The sequence below is a fragment of the Uranotaenia lowii genome, chromosome 3 (assembly GCF_029784155.1).
Source record: "Uranotaenia lowii strain MFRU-FL chromosome 3, ASM2978415v1, whole genome shotgun sequence".
Taxonomy (NCBI): domain Eukaryota; kingdom Metazoa; phylum Arthropoda; class Insecta; order Diptera; family Culicidae; genus Uranotaenia; species Uranotaenia lowii.
Window position 1 is genome coordinate 240949609 of NC_073693.1, and position 21500 is coordinate 240971108.

General features: G+C 35.7%; 2 protein-coding genes across 3 annotated transcripts in view; one reads left to right on the plus strand and one right to left on the minus strand.

Moving 5' to 3' along the window:
- LOC129752104 (cryptochrome-1) overlaps nt 1–7269 on the plus strand; it is a 33768-nt gene extending 26499 nt beyond the window's left edge. Inside the window, exons 1-6 of one of the 2 annotated variants that reach the window (XM_055747896.1) lie at nt 1537–1737; nt 1825–2062; nt 2175–2509; nt 5784–6445; nt 6506–6754; nt 6825–7269. In XM_055747896.1, coding sequence (XP_055603871.1) covers nt 1915–2062; nt 2175–2509; nt 5784–6445; nt 6506–6754; nt 6825–7068 — 1638 coding nt within the window. In that variant the 5' untranslated portion in view covers nt 1537–1737; nt 1825–1914 and the 3' untranslated portion in view covers nt 7069–7269. Of the gene's footprint in view, nt 1–1536; nt 1738–1824; nt 2063–2174; nt 2510–5783; nt 6446–6505; nt 6755–6824 lie in introns of those variants that run through there. The other variant, XM_055747895.1, reaches the window with a different exon arrangement.
- Nucleotides 7270–17725: 10456 nt separating this feature from the next.
- Nucleotides 17726–21500, minus strand: part of LOC129753228 (phosphatidylinositol transfer protein alpha isoform) — a 76501-nt gene continuing 72726 nt past the window's right edge. The window contains exon 9 of the mRNA XM_055749027.1: nt 17726–17905. Coding sequence (XP_055605002.1) covers nt 17767–17905 — 139 coding nt within the window. The 3' untranslated portion in view covers nt 17726–17766. The remainder of the gene's footprint in view (nt 17906–21500) is intronic.

A 21500-nucleotide genomic window follows, 5' to 3' on the forward strand; every position in this document is an offset into this window, starting at 1 on the left:
GTAAGTAATTAAGTAAGTAAGTAAGTAAGTAAGTAAGTAAGTAAGTAAGTAAGTAAGTAAGTAACTAAGTAAGTAAGTAAGTGAGTAAGTAAGTAAGTAAGTAAGTAAGTAAGTAAGTAAGTAAGTATGTAAGTAAGTAAGTAAGTAAGTAAGTAAGTAATTAAGTAAGTAAGTAAGTAAGTAAGTAAGTAAGTAAGTAAGTAAGTAAGTAAGTAAGTAAGTAAGTAAGTAAGTAAGTAAGTAAGTAAGTAAGTAAGTAAGTAAGTAAGTAAGTAAGTAAGTAAGTAAGTAAGTAAGTAAGTAAGTGAGGCGTTCAGACCTAAGCTGAAACCGACTTCTCACGCTGCGCGTTATAACGTTATAACATTGTCCTTCGCGTTATCGCGTGTTCGAAGGAGCTAAGGGATCACTCCTAGCCCTCACGTAAATCTAGGAGGCCCCCGAGACCTACATAGAAAATTTTTTTTGACTATTTCGTGTCACTGAAAACTGCAACCTTTAAAATAAATCAACCTGTAATAAACAAAAAGTGTAATTTTAAATTGTTTTCCTTGAAAATTAACGAAAATCATTTATTATTACAGCAAATGTCCTGTAAAAAAGTGTACACTAAAAATTAAATGTCACGTAACTTGTTTTTCGACCTGTAAAATTACGGTAAATGTCCTGCTCCTTTTTGTTACAGGACATTCGCATAATTTTAAAGGAAATAGTTTTTGCTGTGTAGACCAATGTAATCAGGCTTTGGGCCACCTCACCCCCTAAACCGTCAATGTTTGCGGCAATGCCGAAAAATTAAACATGGAAAACTCACAACTTTGTCTGAAAAGTGAATCTCGATGTGACCACATGGGAAAAAATAAATTATCCCGAGAATCAACAAGATTGCTGATCACTGTTTTCAGCTCAGCTTAGGCGGAAACATTTTGTGATCATCAATGCTGGTTTTTAATATTTAACCAGCGATCGTAAATCGAAAACTGAAATCAAAATTTGCATAAATTTGCAATTTTGACGATAGTGTTGGTTATCCAGAACACTAGAGTCGAAAAAAGGAGACCTTCCTGTATACGCTCATATGCCTCGAGATGGTAAACCTTATCAATTAATCAAACAGCTCGTACTGGCAGCTAAATAATTTAAACCAACACCAGCTCCTTACTACTAAAATGAATCGTTCAGAACGCAAGCATCATTAAAATTGCAACCGTCCAGAAATTGATGCAGCAATGGGCCTCCCGCCGCAACAATATTTGGCTTGGGATTCATTCAATTATCGGCTTAACAAGCATGGTCGTCACCTGGTTTAGAATCCTATACCTGTTTTGTGCTAATTCGCACAACTTATCAGACGGCCGATCCAGTTTGGGCCTCGCGATTAGCCCGCGCTCTAACTAAGTGAGCAAGTTGGATGAGGGCGGAAACAACAAATGCTGCTAAGCTAAGGAAGAGAAACACTCGTCATAGGTACGCGGGGAAAAATGTTTTGCTGTTTGTTGTGGTGCTTTTTTCAATCGCCACCAAGCTCATCGTACGCCAAACAGCCGTTCCGACGAGTGGTGTTAGCGCAGTTTCTACCTACATCTCTACACGACAATACGTGGAAGCATCAGCGCTCCTAACTTGCCTTCACATTTGTGAGTTTTGCTCTTCACATCGCTATCAATGTGTATTTATATAGATAGCTGCGTAATCTGTCAAGGGACGTACAATAATAACATTGAGAGTAATCGTATAGTAAGATTTGCAATTTTTGTGGTTGAAAACTGATAATCATGGCGTATTCCGAAAAAAATCAAATTCTAATGTCTAATCTTATTTTAGAGTAATTACGCATCGAGGAACCGACGATTCACCGAACGAGCGAGCGAGCTGTAGAGTAGTGGGGCGCAAATCACATTCCAGTATTCCGGAATGTCCGTGAACAACATCCTGTGGTTCCGCCATGGGTTAAGGTTACACGACAATCCCAGCCTACTGGAGGCCATCCGAAATGACAGCGGAGGGCAATCGGAATCGGTGCGCATTTATCCGATATTTATTTTCGACGGAGAAACTGCTGGTGAGGCACATGTACAATTCCATTTCGATACCATCCAAGATAGGAGACCGAAAAAGCAATCGGTCAAGAATAGAGATAAGAATTTATTTTGTTCCCCTCCTCCCTTCGGCAGGTACCAAAGTGGTCGGCTACAATCGGATGAAGTTCTTGCTCGAATCTTTGGCCGACCTTGACCGTCAGCTGCGCGAAATCGGGGGACAGCTGTTCGTTTTTCGGGGCTCTGCCCTTGGAGTCATGCGACGATTGTTTGAGGAGCTGAACATCCGGAAGCTGTGCTTCGAGCAGGACTGCGAACCCATCTGGAGGGAACGGGACAATGCCATCATATCGCTGTGCAAGGCAATGGACGTCAAATGTGTGGAGAAAGTTTCCCACACACTTTGGGATCCGGAGCAGGTCATCCAAACGAACGGGGGCATCCCACCGCTAACCTATCAAATGTTCCTAGTGAGTACCTTCTAACATAACAAATAGTAAAATAGTATTATGGTTAAAAATCGTACCTCAAAATGGTAGACCCAACCTTATGTAACCCAAACTTGTTTGGGTCCACGAAATACCTAGGACACATTGTGTGCAAGCTTACCATGCAATGAATTGGTTGAGACTATGGATTGCATACCTTGTAGGCGACTCCAAAGCCTGTAATGAACGCGTTATTGCGAAGAACTTAACTAAAAAATTGATGATATATGAATTTAGATTTGTTATTTCATAAACAATATGAACTATAAATTTTAATTTATTCTGGACCCGAAATTTGTATCAAAATTGATTACATTGAATTGAAATTTAAATTTCATGGGTATTGTAATAAGAGGTGACGGTATTTTTGATTTTGCCAATCTATCAAGGAAATAAAATTCTCAAAATTTCATGTGAAAAACTTCAAAATTTAAAATTAAAAAAATTAGTAAACCGTTGTTGTTTGTTTGTTGCAGCCACGATTCATTGATTCTTCTGTTTTCGACAGCATTCTTATGTTCTTTGAGTCGAAATTGACATTTAGGGCGAGTTTGGACGATATTAACGAGCCAGCACTAAATTTTACTTCGGAAGTCCGGACTTCCGACTTCCGACAAAAAAAGTGAAGTGCTAGATTGCCGGAAGTCTGTGTTTTGTTGCCAGTTCACCAGCGACGTTTCTAAAAAATTTATTGAAATTCACAATATTAATCGCCGGAAAACTCTTGCTAGAATTTCGTAAATCGCGGATCTCTCTTCTTCTGAAATTTTACCTTTGAGAATAACATGCCGATCCTTCAAAGTATTTCCACTTTTGTATGCAGTTTTCAATCCATGATGTGGAAGAATCTTACTCATACAGAAAGTTAGTCTTGGATGAAATGGTAGACTAACTCTATAGGATTCTTCTTTTTCATGTCTGAAAGCAGTTTTATCACTTCGATGCTTTTTTCGGGCGTGTTTGCGAAGGATTTTTTGAACAAAATCTTTGTCATACCCATTCACAATCCCGGCTTCGTATAAAGCTTAGTTCTTTCAGAAATGGGACAGTTACGAATGCGTGTATCTCAAAAACCATTCGCTTGATCTAAATATTTTCTATGAAGGAAATGAAGGTAATCTTATGATAATTCTTGAAAAAAATTGAAAAAAAAAATTTATCATTTTTTGTAAGAAAAATTTCTACTTTATTCTTGGTATCTCCCATCGGCCGGCGCACACTTTTATCAGTCATGATATTGATCAGTTTATCAAACTTATATTCAACTAAATAGGTTCAATTTCTGCTACTTTTCGGTCCAATACTTCTCTTTTAAAAGAAACTTAGGGCAATTTAGTGGATACAGCTGTTTCGAAATGGATAAAACTTGATTATTTTTGAGCCACTTTAAAGCGTGTTAAGTGGAATATCTGCTGGCAAAATCTGACAATAACGAAGTAAAACCATCACGAGAACTTTAAGTATAAACGGTTAGTATAGATCGTAGGTTGCGAAGGATACATACAAGATTACTAATTTGAGGCTTTTAAAAAAAGGGAAAACTAAAGTTTTTGTTACGAAAATTGCGGTTATTTTTTCACAGGAGCAGAATTTTCGCAAATCAATATATTTTGTACAAAACAACAATCTAATACAAATGCAAATCGTGTTCACGGCGACAAAATTTCATCGCATTTGTACAAATGTTGTGTAGGCTGTGGCCCGCTTTACATCGTAAATATCTAAAAAAAACGTGTAAATTTTTAATTTTGACAAAAAAAGGTTTGATAGTCCATTTTACAGGCAGCAACATGCTGTCAAAATTTTGAATGTCCGATTACTAGTGAACAAGCTATTAGTAAAAGAAAGTGTCCCATTTCTAAAAGAACTAAAGGGTGATACGGTCAAAATTGGTCAAGGGAAAACGCGTGTAAAACGGTGAAATCGTTTATTTAAAAAATCAAATTGAATTTCTTTTTCAAGTTTAATTAGTATAAAATTCAGGAAAAATATTCAGTTAGGCTTCCGCTTTTCCAAATCCGAATTGCCGGGCCTTACGCTTAACCCCTGACATCAGATTTTGTACAGCCACCTTGTCCACCTTCTTCGCCGCAGAAAGCCAGTTTGCCTTGAATTGCTGCTCGTTTTAACAGGTTTTTTGGTCTTCTTTAGGTTCCGCTTCACAATATCCCAGTATTTCTCAATTGGGCGGAGCTCTGGCGTGTTGGGAGGGTTCTTGTCCTTGGGAACCACCTGCACGTTGTTGGCGGTGTACCACTCCATGGCCTTTTTACCGTAATGGCAAGATGCCAAATCCGGCCAAAACAGTACGGAACAACCGTGTTTCTTCAGGAAAGGCAGCAGACGTTTAATCAAACACTCTTTCACGTAAATTTCTTGGTTGACAGTCCCGGAAGCTATGAAAATGCTGCTTTTCAAGCCACAGGTACAGATGGCTTGCCAAATCAGATATTTTTTCGCGAACTTTGACAGTTTCAAGTGCTTGTAAATATCTGCTACCTTTCCCCTTCCTTTTGCCGTATAAAACTCCTGTCCCGAAAGCTGCTTGTAGTCGGCTTTGACGTAGGTTTCGTCGTCCATTACCACGCAGTCAAACTTCGTCAGCATCGTCGTGTACAGCCTCCGGGATCGCGCTTTGGCCGTCGTATTTTGTTTATCATCGCGATTTGGAGTCACTACCTTCTTGTAAGTCGATAGTCCGGCTCGTTTTTTGGCTCGATGCACGGTTGTAGACGATACACCCAGCTTATTTGCGGCATCTCGGAGAGAGAGGTTAGGGTTTCGCTTGAAACTACCGGCAACTCTCTTTGTCGTCTCAGCGGCTTCCGGTTTTTGATTTCCCTCCGATCGAGACTTCCTGGCTGTCGACAAACGTTCCCCAAACACTTTTATTACATTTGTAACGGTTGATTTGGCAACTTTTAGCGATTTTGCCAGCTTTGCGTGCGAGTAGCTCGCGATGCGCGTGCTTAATTTCGATACGCTGCTCTTCTTCCTTGGACGGCATTTTGACAACTGAAGAGTGAATTCCAAAATCAAAATAGAAGCACAGCATTCCACACACAAACACCTTCAAAATGAGGGGTGTTCAGGTTTTTTAAATGCAAAATTGAAAGAAATACGTCAAGTTGATATTGACCAAATTTTGACCGTGTCACCCTTTACTATAAAAATAAACATTTTGGAACAGTTGAAATTGCTCTATTCATTATGCCCAGCAATATGTTTCTAAACGTTTTACTCTACCTCATTCCAGCACACAGTCAACATAATCGGAGAACCCCCGCGACCTGTTGCGGCGCCAAGTTTCGAGTTCGTGGAATTTGGCACCATTCCATCCATTCTGGCCACCGAGTTGAAGCTTGCAACGAGAAACTTGAGCCCGGAAGATTTTGGCATTTACTACGAAGGCAACCCGGACATCGCCTATCAACAATGGCTGGGCGGCGAAACTCAAGCCCTGGACAACCTTGGCCGCCGCTTGAAACAGGAAGAGGAAGCGTTTCGACATGGATATTTCCTACCAACGCAGGCCAAACCGGAATTCATCAGCTCTCCAACGTCGATGAGTGCGGCCTTGCGATTCGGTTGCCTGTCGGTGCGCCTTTTCTACTGGTGCGTGCACGATCTGTTCGAGAAAGTGCAAGCCAACAATCAGTTGGTGAGCCCCCGGGGACAACACATCACAGGACAGTTGATCTGGCGAGAGTACTTCTACACCATGTCGGTCCGAAATCCACACTATGCGGAAATGGAATCGAATCCCATCTGCCTGAGTATTCCCTGGTACAAACCGAAGGATGATTCGTTGGAACGCTGGAAGGAGGGTCGAACCGGATTCCCGCTGATCGATGCGGCCATGCGGCAGATTATGGCCGAGGGTTGGCTGCATCACATCCTCAGGAACATCACTGCAACGTAAGAAAATTTTAAGATTGAGATGTGTTCTTGTTCTAACGACGATTACGTTTTGTTTAGATTCCTTACTCGAGGGGGCCTTTGGATCAGCTGGGAGGCTGGTTTGCAGCATTTCCTGAAGTATCTGTTGGATGCGGATTGGTCCGTTTGCGCTGGAAACTGGATGTGGGTCTCTTCGTCGGCATTTGAGAAGCTGCTGGATTCGTCTTCTTGTACTTCGCCGATCGCAATGGCCCGCCGGCTGGATCCGAAGGGAGAATACGTGCGCCGATACATACCGGAGCTGGCCAAGTTTAACAACGTCTATGTGTAAGTTGATGGTTTAGCATCCTAACGGAATTGTAGTTATGCTTATCGAAGTGTGTCATTGTTTCAACAGCCACGAACCCTGGAAGGCACCGCTCGAGGTTCAGCAGGAGTGCGGCTGTATCGTCGGGAAAGATTATCCCAGCCCGATGATCAACCTGGCGGAAGCAGCTAAACGGAACGCCCGTACCATGGACAATATCCGGAATAATCTCTTGGAGAGGGGTGGATCCACGCCACCTCACTGTCGTCCATCCGATATGGACGAAGTGAGACGATTCTTCTGGCTACCGGAAGACGTTGCAGCGGATTGTTAGACGTTCCCCCCGTGTAACGGTCGCCATGTTTCTTGCATCGATATAATGTTGTTTTTTTACCGTCTCGATTGTTTGCGTATTCTTATGTTAATTATCGATTACCATTGAGGAGATTTTACTACTTTGTTGGATGTGTGACTTTTGGTTCAAAATATAATTTTGCATGCATAATGTTTTTGTTATGTTATATGCCAAAAAGAAGTTTATTTTTAACTTTATTATTTGTCTACATTCTGAGAAAAAAAAAACATAATTCACTTAGTGGGCAACTAAGCTCTTACTGTTTTATGAACATGATTTATTTTGTGAATGTTTGAATCATCAGTTTATCAACAAACAATGAGAGCTTAAAAGCACACTTTATTTTTCTGCGAGTAAAATTGTTATTTTTTTTTTCATGAGTCAATTTCCCAACCATCCCGAACAATCGAGTATAGTCAATATATTTTCAGGAACCAACATTGGGATATATTTAGAAAAAGCTATTGAAGAGTTCACCATTTTCTAATTTTCTTTATCAAATTGTGATTTTTCTTTTTTAGCCAAGAGAATCAAAATGATCTCTAGGATAGTTCTAAGAAATCTTACCTCGAGTAACCTCGAGTGAGACTATTTTCATATGTATCTAATATTTAGTCTCCAGAGGACCTTTATCAAACCTGAGCTGTCCTCTTGAATAAAAAAAAAATCCGTTATTGCTCAACCGACGAATACAGGATAAGAAAGTGCCATTGAAAAATGAATTAGGATGTGAAGCGTGCAATTTAGTGTACCTTTTGCGATACTGCGAAAAAAAACCAATAATTGTTTGAAGGATATAATAATTGAAAGATGTTAAATGTTACAAAAAATAAAAATATTTATGTATTATTTTTTTCAGGTTACAGAAATCATAAAAATAATAATAATCTGTAATTCCTACATATAAATGTTTTTCTTTAGTCAATTAAGCCGGAACAAGTATCCAATTCTCCTATTGGCAATTCCTCTATCGATTTTTTGCGAAAAATCCGAAGGGGGGAATTAATGAAGTTTGAAGTATTTTATGGAAATTTCTATAAATTAATTGAATATTCGAACAATTACAGTAGCAAAAAACTGTGTAAAATGGGAATTTTGTCGCCTTTTTAAATACTTGATTCTTTTTCAGTTTTCTGGCACTTCATTCACACCGACTATCTGAATAAATAAGGTGACTATAGTCCCGTGACAGTAAGGTGACTCGACTATCGTCACCTCACGCGCGACGCAGAATGATGGTAATTATTTTTGCTTTATTTTTTTATTATTTTTTGAGGCGTTTGAGGCAGCAAAATGTCAAAAACTTTACAAGTTAATAACTTAATATTTGACTACTATATCACCAGTTTTTTTAACTCATTATCTCCCCTACATATTATACAAAATCATAAACAAATGAAAGTTTTCTTAATTCTGAATCATCTAATTATGATTAAAGATTTTCTAACGAAATAAATTCAAAATGATTTGCAAATATAAAAATTAATTTTTTTTTATTCAAAGTATTTGAAAATTATCATTATTTTCCTCTAAATAAAATTATTTGCAACTTATTGGTGATTTTTACATTACTGGATCCTGGAATATCCTGTATGATCCCGATTCTATGAAATGTTCTCAAACAAGTATAATCTCAATGAACCCTTTTTGAAGTTTCAGCATGCGGTAACTTAAAAATAAGAATTAAGAATAAAATTAAAAAAAATGATGCCCAGCAATGTGTTTCAAATAATTTTACGTTTGTTCGGATTGACCTCTGAAGTGAAGAAATCGAGTATATTGAGAATATAATTGGATAAAAATCACCGGAGTAACGATTCGGTAACGTACAGGGTCCAATAATCGGCCGAATCAACAATTAATTTTTAAAATTTTGATAATTATGACAGTTTTCAAAATTTTGTCAATAATATCCGTTTTGTCGTCTCGGCATTTTTGTCAATTTATTAGTAAAGTTTTCAATTTTTGCCAATTTCGTTATCATTAAAAAAAATCAAATTTAAAATTTAAAATAAAACAACAAAAATTGACAAAATTAGCAAAAGTGACAAAAATTCGAAAAATTTTCATAATTGACAAATGAGATTGAAAATAACAAAATTAACATAAATAATAAAATAAACCAAATTGACAAATTTAACATCAATGACAAAACTGACAAAATTGACAAAAATGACGACTTTGACAGAATTGACTAAAAGTTAAAAATTTACACAATTGACAAGAATTAAAAAAGTACAAAATTGACAAAAGACAGAAAATTGCTTAGATTTACCAAATTGACAACATTTGAAAAAACTTGAAAAAATTGATAACATTGATAAAATAAACTGATTTAAATGAATCAACAAAATTAACAAAAATTGACAAAATTGATAAAACTGACAAAATGAACATGTTTGACATACAGTGAGCGAAATAAGAATAGCACCACTATGTATTTTGCTTGTTAAAATATGAATGATTGAAAATTACGAAAATTTTCTTCCACAGATTGTTCTGAATTGCTTAACGGATAAATCAAGCATAAGTTTACTTTTTTGGGACGTTGCAATTGGCGTTGAGAACCAATAATGTGAAAAAGGGGTGCGAAATAAGAATAGAACCACTTGAGTTTTTTTTTAACAAAAATAAGACTATTTTAAAAAATTTACTGTGTGAAAGTGAATAATAATGCTTCTACGAGTTATTTGAATAGATAACTGCATTTTAGGAGTTTTCCATAATTCCAAAGGATTTCAAAGGTTTTAAAATGGGGGTTTTAAGAGATGTTCCTCTAGCGTTAAGGAATTAAATATTTGAGCAGTAATTATTTATCAAATTACTAACTTTCTTCATTAAAATGACGTGAAATGGTGAAACAAACATTCGGGATTAATTTTTTATCAGAAAAAATAGGTTGGAAATCAAAAACTTGATTTTGTTCAGAAAACCACACTTTTTTCCAGTTTCAAGTCGTAGATGTCAGCACTATCTTCCAGTTAAAACCAAATTTTGTCTCAATATTGATTTTCCAGGTTTATGTAGGCCCATATTCATCATTTTGAGGTATTTTCCCATAACAGTTTTGTGGAAGTTCACGCTGCAGAAAGCTTTTCCAGATTTGCAAAAGAACCACCAGCACAAAAATGTACAACTACCAAAATTCCTGCTCATCTCAACTTCTTATTCAATTGCAAATCATACCAATAATACTGCTAGCCGCCTGGTCCATCAAGCTGCATCCCAAAGTATAACTTTATTCTGATAATCGGTCCAAAAAATTCACTTTTAGTGACCTTGATGCAATTCTATTTTTTTTTTGGATTTAGTGATCTTAGAATTTCCAAAGCGTTCACACGGTACATGAATTTATTTCTTGACCAAAATTATCCAACTATCCCTAATTAATCCCGGATATTCGAAAATGGGCATGAATTAGGTTAAATGGCAAGATAGTGCTGCCATCTATGACTTAAAACTAGAGAAATAGTGTTTGATTATTAAAAAACATTAGTATTTTTGAATTCCAACCTGCTTTTTGGATTCAAACTCAGCCTCAAATCTATGTTTCATCATTTTGCATCATACTTATGAATGTTAATGAAGAAATCAAGCAGTTTGATAAAGTTTTATAGCTCAAATATCTAATTCCTTATCGCTAGAGGAGCATCTCTTAAAACCCCCTTTTAAAATCTTTGAAAACCTTTGGAATTCTAGAAAACGCCTTAAAATGCAGTTATCTGTTCAAATAATTCGTAGAAGCATGATTATTTACTTTGACACAAAAAATTTTTAAAAATAATCTTGTTTTTGTTGAAAAACTCAAGTGGTTCTATTCTTATTTCGCACCCCTTTTCCACATTTTTTGTCCTCAACGCAAATTGCTACGTCCAAAAAAAGTAAACTTATGCTTGATTTATCCGTTAAGCAATTCAGAACAAACTGTGGAAGAAAATTTTCGTAATTTTCAATCATTCATATTTTAACAAGCAAAAAACATAATGGTGCTATTCTTATTTCGCTCACTGTAGATGACAAGAGTGAATTATATTTCTATTTTTGTCTAAAATAACAAAATTGAATTTTGTCGTTTCCGTCACTACTCTCATTTCTGTGAATTGTGTATTTTTTGTCCCTTTAGTCTTTTTTGTAATTTTTATCATACATCGTCAGAACTCGTCGAGCTGATTCGATAGGTATATCTAAGAGCCATAAGTAGACAATGATATCCCAACTCGACCGATAACTATACCCAGGGTTACTAGCGATTTTTAATTATGAAATTCCTAAGTTTTTTTCCGGTTTAAACCCGGTTATAAATGATGATTTCCTCGGTAGTTATCATAGGCGTTTTTGAATGTAAAACCAATATGATTGAAAAAAAAAATTAATGTTAAGCCCTAAAATGTATAACAATTATTTCCCAAAACTATGCACCAGTATGAAATCATGACAAATGCTTCAACGTCTTAAAAGACGTAGCATTTCCGCATCAAATTAACAGGAACCTAACGAAATTGGCATTGTTCATTTCATTGTTTTGCTCCACAATTTCAATATTTGGCAAATAAAAGTCCGGTTACCTCATCTTGAAATTTTAATGGTTTTGTGGTTCTTTCGAGTCACTGTAAAGATTTCAGTTTTTCTAGAATTTGTACAGAGTTGTATTTTTAGTTTGTTTACAATGCTCAAAATCATCGGATTGCAGGAAAATACTAAACTATTTTATAAGTTCATTTTTGTACAAATCGAAAGATTTTTTTTAAATAAAATGTTTTTGTTTATACTAAACGATGCGACCTAGTGGCCTAGTCATTTGAACTAAAGATTCGTGAAATTATAGAAAATCGTGAATAAGACGAGGCTGAACTATAAGCGATTGAATGAAAATATTGGAGACCTTAGAATACGACAGGAGCTTGTTTTCGACACGATTTTTACATAAGACATACCAGGGCCGTAAAAAGAACCGTCTCAAAGGAGGTTTTGATGACTGATTTTTTGTATGATATTTTTACTCAAACAAAACACATTATAAAACATTTTCAGTTATTTTTGACTTTTCATTATAAGTTTTTTTTACATTATTAGTTTTTCCTATTACATAGTAACTTTTGAAAATATGTTCTAAAATCTTAAATATTGTAAGCAACACAAATTTAGCTCGTAGCCTTCGCTATAAAATATAGATTACTATCTTTGATGGCAAAATCTTTAAACTGGCTCAAGATTCGGGTACATTGATGGATTTGATTTAAACATACATAGGATGAGTGTTTTTTTAAGCCTTCAATTTCTTAAAAAAAAAATTCTATGCTCAAAACTAATAAACTAAACCGACTAAATTCTTGAGCAAATTCAATGATTTTAACAAGCGGTGGATAAAAATCAAATTTACAAAAGTAAAGGAAAGAGATTGAAATTTTTCGACTTAAATCTTAGCAAATTTAAGAAGAGCCGAATTTCAAGGCTTCTGAAAAAAGGCAATTTTAATAATGTAAAAAAATACACAAAAAATATATGGAATTTCCTGCAGATTTCTTACGTGAAGATTCCATGTTTCTTTATTAGCAAATATTTTACAATAAATATCATTAGCAAATATTATAAAATAACTATCAATTCCATAATTAAAATTTGTTGGATGATTTTTTTAAATAAAAATTCAAGTCTACTTTATATTTGCTATTTTCAGCTGAATTGTTTATACAAAATTTACGAATCTCAACTTTGAAAAGTAAGTCAAAATTTGAATTTTTAACCGGTTTTCTCATTTCAATACGATTTTTGCAATTCCAAATCAGAATTTTAAATATGATCCAAGGAGTGGATGTTATTTGAATTCTGATATTTCTGTTGAATCTGATTTTTTTAATCTGACTAGTGAATGTGAATTGTGTGTGAATGTGATTTTCGAATGATGAATCTGATTCTGAGGTTTCAATTCTGGATTCTTTTTTTATGTTTGGAAAATTATTATCTTAATCTTGTAAATGCATATGAGTTTAGAAAATCATGAAACAAGTTTTGAATGAAATTCAAAACCAAATTTAAACAAATGTTAAAACGTCTCAAAACTGAAATTTTGAAAAAAAATTTTAAATGATTTTCATATGAAACTTAAGAATTTTAAGCCAAAAAAAAAAATCACTAACATTCAAAGTGAAATTCAATGAAAATTATTTGTTTTCCTCGGTATTTTTATAGAAAATTTCAATCTTAGTAAGAAAGTTCTGTGAAGCAAATTAAACCCTAGCTTCTCTAGGCCTAAACTCTAACGATTTGGAGATTTAATAAGAATTAATTCTAGTGTTCTGTATAAATTCTTCCACAACCCTTATGAAGAACTTTGGGACTATGAAAATTCATTATGGATTTTTTTTTTAAATAGAGGAACATGAGACTGAGCCGATTTTTGATAAAGTTGATAAGTGTTCGGATGCTGAGGTCAAAAAAGTTTAGTTTAAAATTTAAAAACCACGAGTAATTATCACGTTGTTTTGAGGTTTGTATGGAAAATATAATTGAATTTTGTAGATTCATGAGTTCAAAACCAAAACAAACCTGTTTAACCCCGGAACCCCGAACAAATTCAAGTTTTTTTTAAATAGACCTACGTTAACCTCCATGTTAAGTTATGTTTGATATGCTCGATGAATTCTCGAGACATGCAAAGAAATTTATATGGGTGCCGCTCTTATTTATAGTAAGGTTGCCAGAATTTTTTCCGCACGTCTCCGGGCCTGATAATCCGGACTATTTTATATAAAAACCTGGCAAAATCCGTCAATTTTGATTTCAAAATTGTTAACTCAAAATGCGGGCAATATCCGGACAAATTTGCTCAAAACCTAATAATTATTCCACGAAAATCAAGAAGAAAAACACTAAAAAAATGTTTTCACCGAAACCTATAATAAGATTTTTTGATTTCAGAAAAGTGTTCTTGATTGTATTAAGAAAAAATAAACTTTTTGAGAAGATTTCGTTTTTGGACAAAAACATAAAAAAATTAAAAACATAATTTTAATTTTTGTCTGATTTTGCAAAATAAAGTGACTAAATCCGACCCTTTTTTAACAAAATCCGGGCAACCGAGCCGGGCCGAACTTTGTCCAAATTTTGTGCCAAATATTCGGGCACGGTTATTTAAAACCGGGAAATCTGGCAAGCTTATCCTAGGAGGTGCTTCGGAACTTCTTTGAAACGTATCTCGTACCAAAGTACCCTCAATTCGCTTGATTTGCTGGTTTCTTTTGCTTGAAATGCTAAACAACAAAAAAATATTTTTAACCTTCCAAAGCCGTTCGCTAAAAATCCGTTCGGGGAAATTTGAACTGTAGTTTGATTTCGTTCTCCTGGCTGCAAATATTAACCGATTTTGATGATATTATATTCATTGTCTAGGTAATTTATTCTAATTACTCAACATTTCAAAATAAAGTTGATAAATATTACCACATTATCAGAAACCGGTCCAGAAAGTAAAAAGTCCGAAAAATCAATTTTATTTTTAAAATACTCATAACTTCTGACAGCTTTTCTGTATTTAACTGTTTTATTAATGTTTGAAATCGTCAAGAATCCATCTATCCGACAATGTATAGATATGTTGGGGTCCAATGAAAGTGTTGACCGCTATGACTAATCTTCCGATAGAAAAAAATCTTACTTTAAAAGAACGACATCCAAATTTGGCTTTGCTTAGCTGTATTTCATTTCCCAATGAACCGATTTTCAAAACTCAAATTTTAATTTTTTGGCGTTGATTTGATCATTATTTTCATAGAACATACTTGGTCTGTCAAAATTACCAGTTCATCAGTATATTGGAATGATGATAAAGATGTTTGAAATGTGCGCTTCGGGTCATATTGACCCGAACGGCTTTGGAGGGTTAATTTATGCGGGAGTCCCCCACCCCTCTCGTCTTTCAGGGAAGGGAAGGGGTCTCAAATAATCATAGGAACAATCTCCGGCCTTTAAAACTCTTACATACCAATTTTTGGTATTATTTTACTCCGAAATATTTTTGAAGTTATCGTCTATATCATCAAGAGCAACCCTGAACATGGTCCTTCGAGCCGGATATATCGATGATTTTACTGCGCATAGCTGCTGTTGATGCTTGCAGCCTGACAATGAGCTCGGTAAAAGTGTCCTGAAGAGAATGTGCACTCCAGAACAGTTGTAAAATAGTCTCAAATAGATGAATCTGAAAAATAAGTTAATTAACCGTCGAAACTGAAATAAAGCAAGTATTGTACTGAGACCGATATAAGCAACGGCAAAAAATTTATTTTTCTAACTAAAAATTTATACATGTTAAAAAGACTCAAGAAATGTTTGCATACCTACATCTTGAAACAAGATCAATTACGCTAATGAATTTGTAAACCAAAGAACTGTGAAAAATATATGTTGTTCTTTACAATAATGAAAACTAGATACACATATGTAGCAAAAAGAGAACATCGAAGCGATTTTCGCAACCCCCTCAAGAGTCCAAACAAGAACATCGATGTTAACCCTATGGAAAATAAAGACATAAAACTATTTGTTCTAGTTTACTAAAGCAGTCATTATTCTTTGAAAAAATATCACACTACACCACTTTTGCTGGTTCAAAAGGTAGCATAACACTATCTTTGGTAAGAATAGATGGCCCGGGTAGATGATATTTTTTTTAGTTATAAATGAGCTCCAATTGTGCGGGAAAATTAGTAAATAAGTTAAAATGAGAGATACCAGTGTTCAAGAGTAAGAGAGAGAAATTGTACGAATTGTTGCAAATTGTACACTAATTGTGGAATTTTGATCATTACCATTTCAAATACAAAGATTTTTTTGTTATTGCTATTCCTCGAAGTCATCACACGCCACGCTTTCTTTTTGACAGGTGGCTAAAATATGAGCGAATGTATCGGGCCAGACACCAAACGCTCAAGACGGTTGTCAGCCGTCTCCCGTTCTCAAAGAGTTAATCTACGGCCAGGACCTTTCCGTCAGCTCAAAAGAAATCAAACTACTGGAAGTGATATGTGAATCAAATCAAAACAATCTCTTGTTTTTCGAATTTCCAATTTTAATTCCATAACGTTTTACCAAGTTTTCATTGTTTTGTTTTTGGAACAGAACCTAGTTCATAGAATAGCATATTTAGTTTTTTGTTTTCTTGTGTTTCATTATTCTTCTGATCTATTCGCTCGTGAGCGCTCAGCAAAATGGAAAATCTGTAGTTTATCTTTTCTGTTTGGGCTAACTTTATCGCACGCATATATATTTTTTGTTTTTCTTTGTCTGGTAATTATTGTAAATGGAAACAATCAGCATTGTGTGAATGATGCCTCTTCTGTAAGCATTAAAAATACCTTGATTTCGGCATTGCGATTCTCGATTTTGCTTCATCTCGGAGAACGTATGGATCTACCGAAACCAAAGCTGCACAATTCGAACCAATTCTGATCCTGAAATAGGAAATAAAAACGGCACATTCGCACTCGCACACTTTCACCGGGGTTGTGTACACTCACTCATTCATAGCTGAATGGGTTTGCGCACTCGCACACGACGCAATTGATTCTTGATTTGTTTATCTTTGCTTCTTTCAATTCTTGATTTTGTTTCTGTCAAACAACATGATTCAATGCACATGCTTCCTTTAAATATTAGGCTCTTGCTAAAATCACAACGATAGGCTAGAGAAGGCAGGAAAAAAACGCATCCTATCAAAACTTACTTATGTGTCTCTCTGTTTGTCAATGGATGAACTAAATTTTAAATTTAATTTAAAAAAAAACAAAAACTAAAACATGAACGGAAACTATGCGTTTGCATCAGGCTTCACTTTCGTTTGTATCTTGTTTAAAACAAATTTGACTAACACCAGCAGCATGGACTATGTTGATTATTATTATCGTGTTATAACCTTAACACAATTTTATCTGTATGCCATAAATAAGAGAATTCATTTCTTGTTTATACAATGATTGACATATCCCCTTCTATACAATCGTGTCTGCTCTTTAGTTTTACATTAATTTGTAACTGCATTTTTTTACTGTTTTACAAGTTGCGATCTTTTAGCTACATCCTACATGTCGGTTGCATTGTCTTAATTTGTATATACTTAGTAACGGTTTTTTGTTTGCACTAACATCTTTTCGATTTGCTAAAAGGTTCACCTACTACTTGGTTGTTTGTTTGTTTGTTGCTGTTCGTGTTAATAGGTGTTCATAGTTAATATATGTCTACTACTCTGCAGCATTTCTGTTTTTTTTTCTTCGATTGAGTGCACGTGTGTAGGTGTGTAAGTCTTGGTGTGAACTGTTTTTATTTTCTTCTTGATGTTTACTTATCCCTCCTCTCTATGAATTGTTTTCTCTTTTTTCTTTAAATAGTAATATCGGTTGCTTCATTGCTATCGAGCAGTTTACACTTTTATTTCAATAACTGTTTATAACCTTGCCTCAAAATGTACTTTACGCTATGCATTTTCTTTTTGTTATTTTTTATATTTTTTGTTTCCTCAGCCACTAAAACCTTCTCCTCCTCCATTTCCCAGTCTGGTGTAGATTTGCTGTTGTTGTTGATGTTCTTGTTGTTTTTGTTGTTGTTGTAATTGTTTGTAATAGTGTTGATTTTTCTTTTCCCCCAAATACCCGAATAGTTGTAGCAGCAATTGCGTTATTTAACTTAATCCGATTCAGCGCGCATGCCACGAACTTCGCCCAAGTTGCGCTGCTTGTCCAGTTCCTCTTTGGTTTTGTCCTCCAGCTCACGGATGTCCTGCATGGTTAGGCCGTGCCAGCTGTCCATCCAGCAGAATACTTGTCTGAAAAAAAATTAATGTTTATTCGAAAGTGACCCATTATATCAATATAAGATAAAGTTGACAGTCTTTAATATCAACAAGATAAACAATAGTTAAGTAAATCCAGCTTACAGTAAATTGAGAGGAGCCTGTCGGTTTTAAAAGAATATAAGTACCAAACTGACTAGTGCTAAATTTAAGCTCAATCGGACTTGATTTGAAGGTGCCTCAAAGCGCTCAAAGTCAGAGGTGCGTAAACTCGCTTCGGAAAGAGTCATTCAGCTGATGTCTTCCGAGTTTAACTTGTTACGTGCAGATTGATTTTATCTTTGTTCCAATCATTACGTCAATGCGCACAAAACGAAGAGAACAGTTCTGCATTGATGATTTTGAAGCATCGCACGCAGAAATAAAATCTCACAACGAAACAACCGAACGAAGCTTTCCGAACAAAAAATGGGCCCCAGCGTTCGTTGCCCGAAGAACCGAGCGAACATAACCTCGTACCAGCGTTGCCAGATTGCAAACCGCTCAAATCCGTAGGATTGGCGAAAAACAAAAAATGTACTGATTTTGACAAAAAGAAACATAATGACCTTTTTTTTCGTTCGGTAGAATTTTCGTTTATCCGCAGAATCCCTATTTTTTCGATAATTTGTAGAAAATGTTGAAAATCTAGAGTTAGTTTTGATTACGTCGTATAAACCAATATAAACAAAATAGAGTTATTGGTTGAAAACTATTGATAGACATGTATTCTATGTTAGGTAAAAACTTGGTTTCATTTGATCAATAAAAAACTTCAATAAAATTATTAGAATTTTGGACGTATAATCGCTTTCCCTTTTTCCAGTGCAATTTGGTTTTAACGACATTTTTCGCAGCACTGGATTGCCGTAATGCAAAAGGACGCCAAACAACAGTTCTTCGTGTTGGTTTATGTGTCCTTAGGCATTTTGGTAGAAAATGCATTGCCAGATGATAAAAAGTTTGTTTCTTTAAACGGTAATCGTTTAAATTGGCTGTTCCGACTATACTGCAGTGACAAAAATTATCAACTTTCTCCTGGGTAAGTTCAATAAATGTTACTTTTATTTCTAACATTAATTTCAGCCCGATAATTTTTTCTCCCTACGGTGGCAGCTAACTTCTGTAGGGAATATATCACCTGCGAGGATCCAGTAACACTCCAGGGATTGAAACGTAAGTACTCTTTCTTTTGCTCTTTCTCGCGATACTTGACGAAGTACCATCTGAAGACACATTCCACGCGCTTGTACCGCTCAAAAGTGATTTTTATCCGTTCGCGTATCAAAAAATCTCAAAATTGTCTATAATTTTGATAATTCAAATCACACAAAACCAACGGAAAAAAGAGAAAAAAGTTTTTTTACACATGTTTTAGATGATTTTGAAAATCAGTTTTTTTGTTGAAAAAAATGGTGTTTTTGACAACTTTTACAAAATCATTTATTTTAAATTTTAAAATGACCAAATTATATTCATTTTGAAAGAAATTCAATTTGCGACCGTTTGCTACAATTTTTTTCATTTTCAAGTAAACTGGTTGACTTATAGAATGATAACAATGCAGAAAAGTCAGGAAAAGCGATTTCACGTCGAGGTGGAATGTGTCTGAAGAGTTTCCTCAAATTTAATGCAATTAATCGAGTCGTACCCAGGAGGAATCATATCCCATTAGAACTTAAGTTTTTCAAGCAAGTTCGCTGAAATTAGCGAAGGTTAGAACATAACAAAACATGTTTTAAGATAAAATTCGTGAATTAGCGATACGACGTATGCGCCTAAAAAGTATTACTAAAGGTCGTAAGTACGTTTTCACCCGAACTTCTAAATTTAGGCCTGTATTGAGTATCCTGGCACGTTTCTCATCTATTCTTGTATCGCATATCAACTTTTCAGACAACTATGAGTTATATTAGAAATACCAGAATTGAAAATGTATTACAAAACTTTAGCAGCGATTTTCTCGAAATAAGTCAAGTGGCTCATACGACTTAATCAAAACAAACTCTAGAAATACGAGATTTCGAGCATCGATCCGTAGATCCGCAGAAGTGCTTAATCTGGCAACGCTGCCTTGCACGCACAATTCTATGCTCGTTTCCCGTTCCCTTATACCTAAGGCTGATGTCAAGCTGAGGCAACAAGCATCGCTTTGCGTTCTAGATTCCAATAAGAAAGCAATGCAACGCATTGGTATGTCATGCTGGCGCGCCATGGTGTTTTCAAAATTCACTACAAATCATCACTTCTCTACATTGGATAATGCTTGGAATCGTCTTCTTTCTTTCGAGAGCCATTAAAAACTCATCAGATCATGATCCGGATTGCGAAAATGCCTAAATTTCAACGGACAAAGTTTTCTGTTTTTTTTACGGGAACTATATTATCACAAATTCGGACGGGTCTTCGGACTATTGTGCTTAAAACCCGAAATCACTGCTTCAAACCGAGAAAAAACAAGATTCCTATTGGATTTCCCACTTGTCGCGCTTCAAATCACACAGGCATCAGCTTTGTCGCGCTTTCCAATGCGCTCAGCATGACAGCTCTGCGCTTTTTCCATGGACCAGGTATGTCCAGGACCAGGATGAGAGCAGGTATGTCGCGTGAACGTGTTGCGCTGCTTGTCGCCTCAGCATGACATCAGCCCACCACTTTTAGCCACACGCTCCTTTATTTAAACTCAAAATTAAGTAATTTTGGTTCAAAACAGCACTTCAGTGGCAGCCCTCAACTTTGAGTACGACTAGGCAATCGCAAAATTAAGTTCTGATAGGCATACTCAATACTAAGTTCGGCAGCCGAACTAAAATTTATCCTTTTTCACGAGGGTTGTTTATTTTCAGAAAATTAAAGGATGGTTAAAATTTTGTGTACCCGGATGCTGCTGTTCCGGTACATTGCATTGCAATTACAGAGCGATGGAAAGTGGAAAGTTTGACTCCCGGTCAAAGAAAACTTCCGAATGTTACTTCCCACGGGAAGTAAATAACATCCGGAAGTTCCCGGATAGTCCAAGCCGCTCACCATATGATGACAATGACGGACAGAATTTCATGCTGACACGGTGGACATTCTATTATGACGTTCCTTGATATAGTCTTCCGGTAATTGTTCCGGAGTGACAAAATTTTGCGACGTGTTCGTTGGTTGCTGTTCCAGTTCGAAGTGAACTCGCTAAGTGTTTTCAGTTCAACAAAGAGAGTTCAATTTTTAGTTCATAAGGTCGAACTCAGCTTTGCTCCCTCACCGGAGGAAAAAAAGGGATCAATTATGAGTTCGCAGTTCGAACTCCGTTTTGAACCATCGCAAGGAAGAAAAAGGGTACTCAACTTTAAGTTCATAGAATCGAACTATGTGTTGAACCCTGGTCATACTTAATTTTGAGTTAAAAAAAAAAAGAGCGTGCACGCCCCGATGCGTTCTCCGATTGATGTGTTCGGCTGCCAAACGAAAACAATTTGAATTTTGAATTCGCAGAAATGAACGTTCGCTTTGCTGGCTGATGTTTCCCCTGAGTCCCCGATTGCTGTTTACTTTTACTCATTACTTTTACTGAAACTCAAAGTTTCAGTTTTTTTACCCTAAA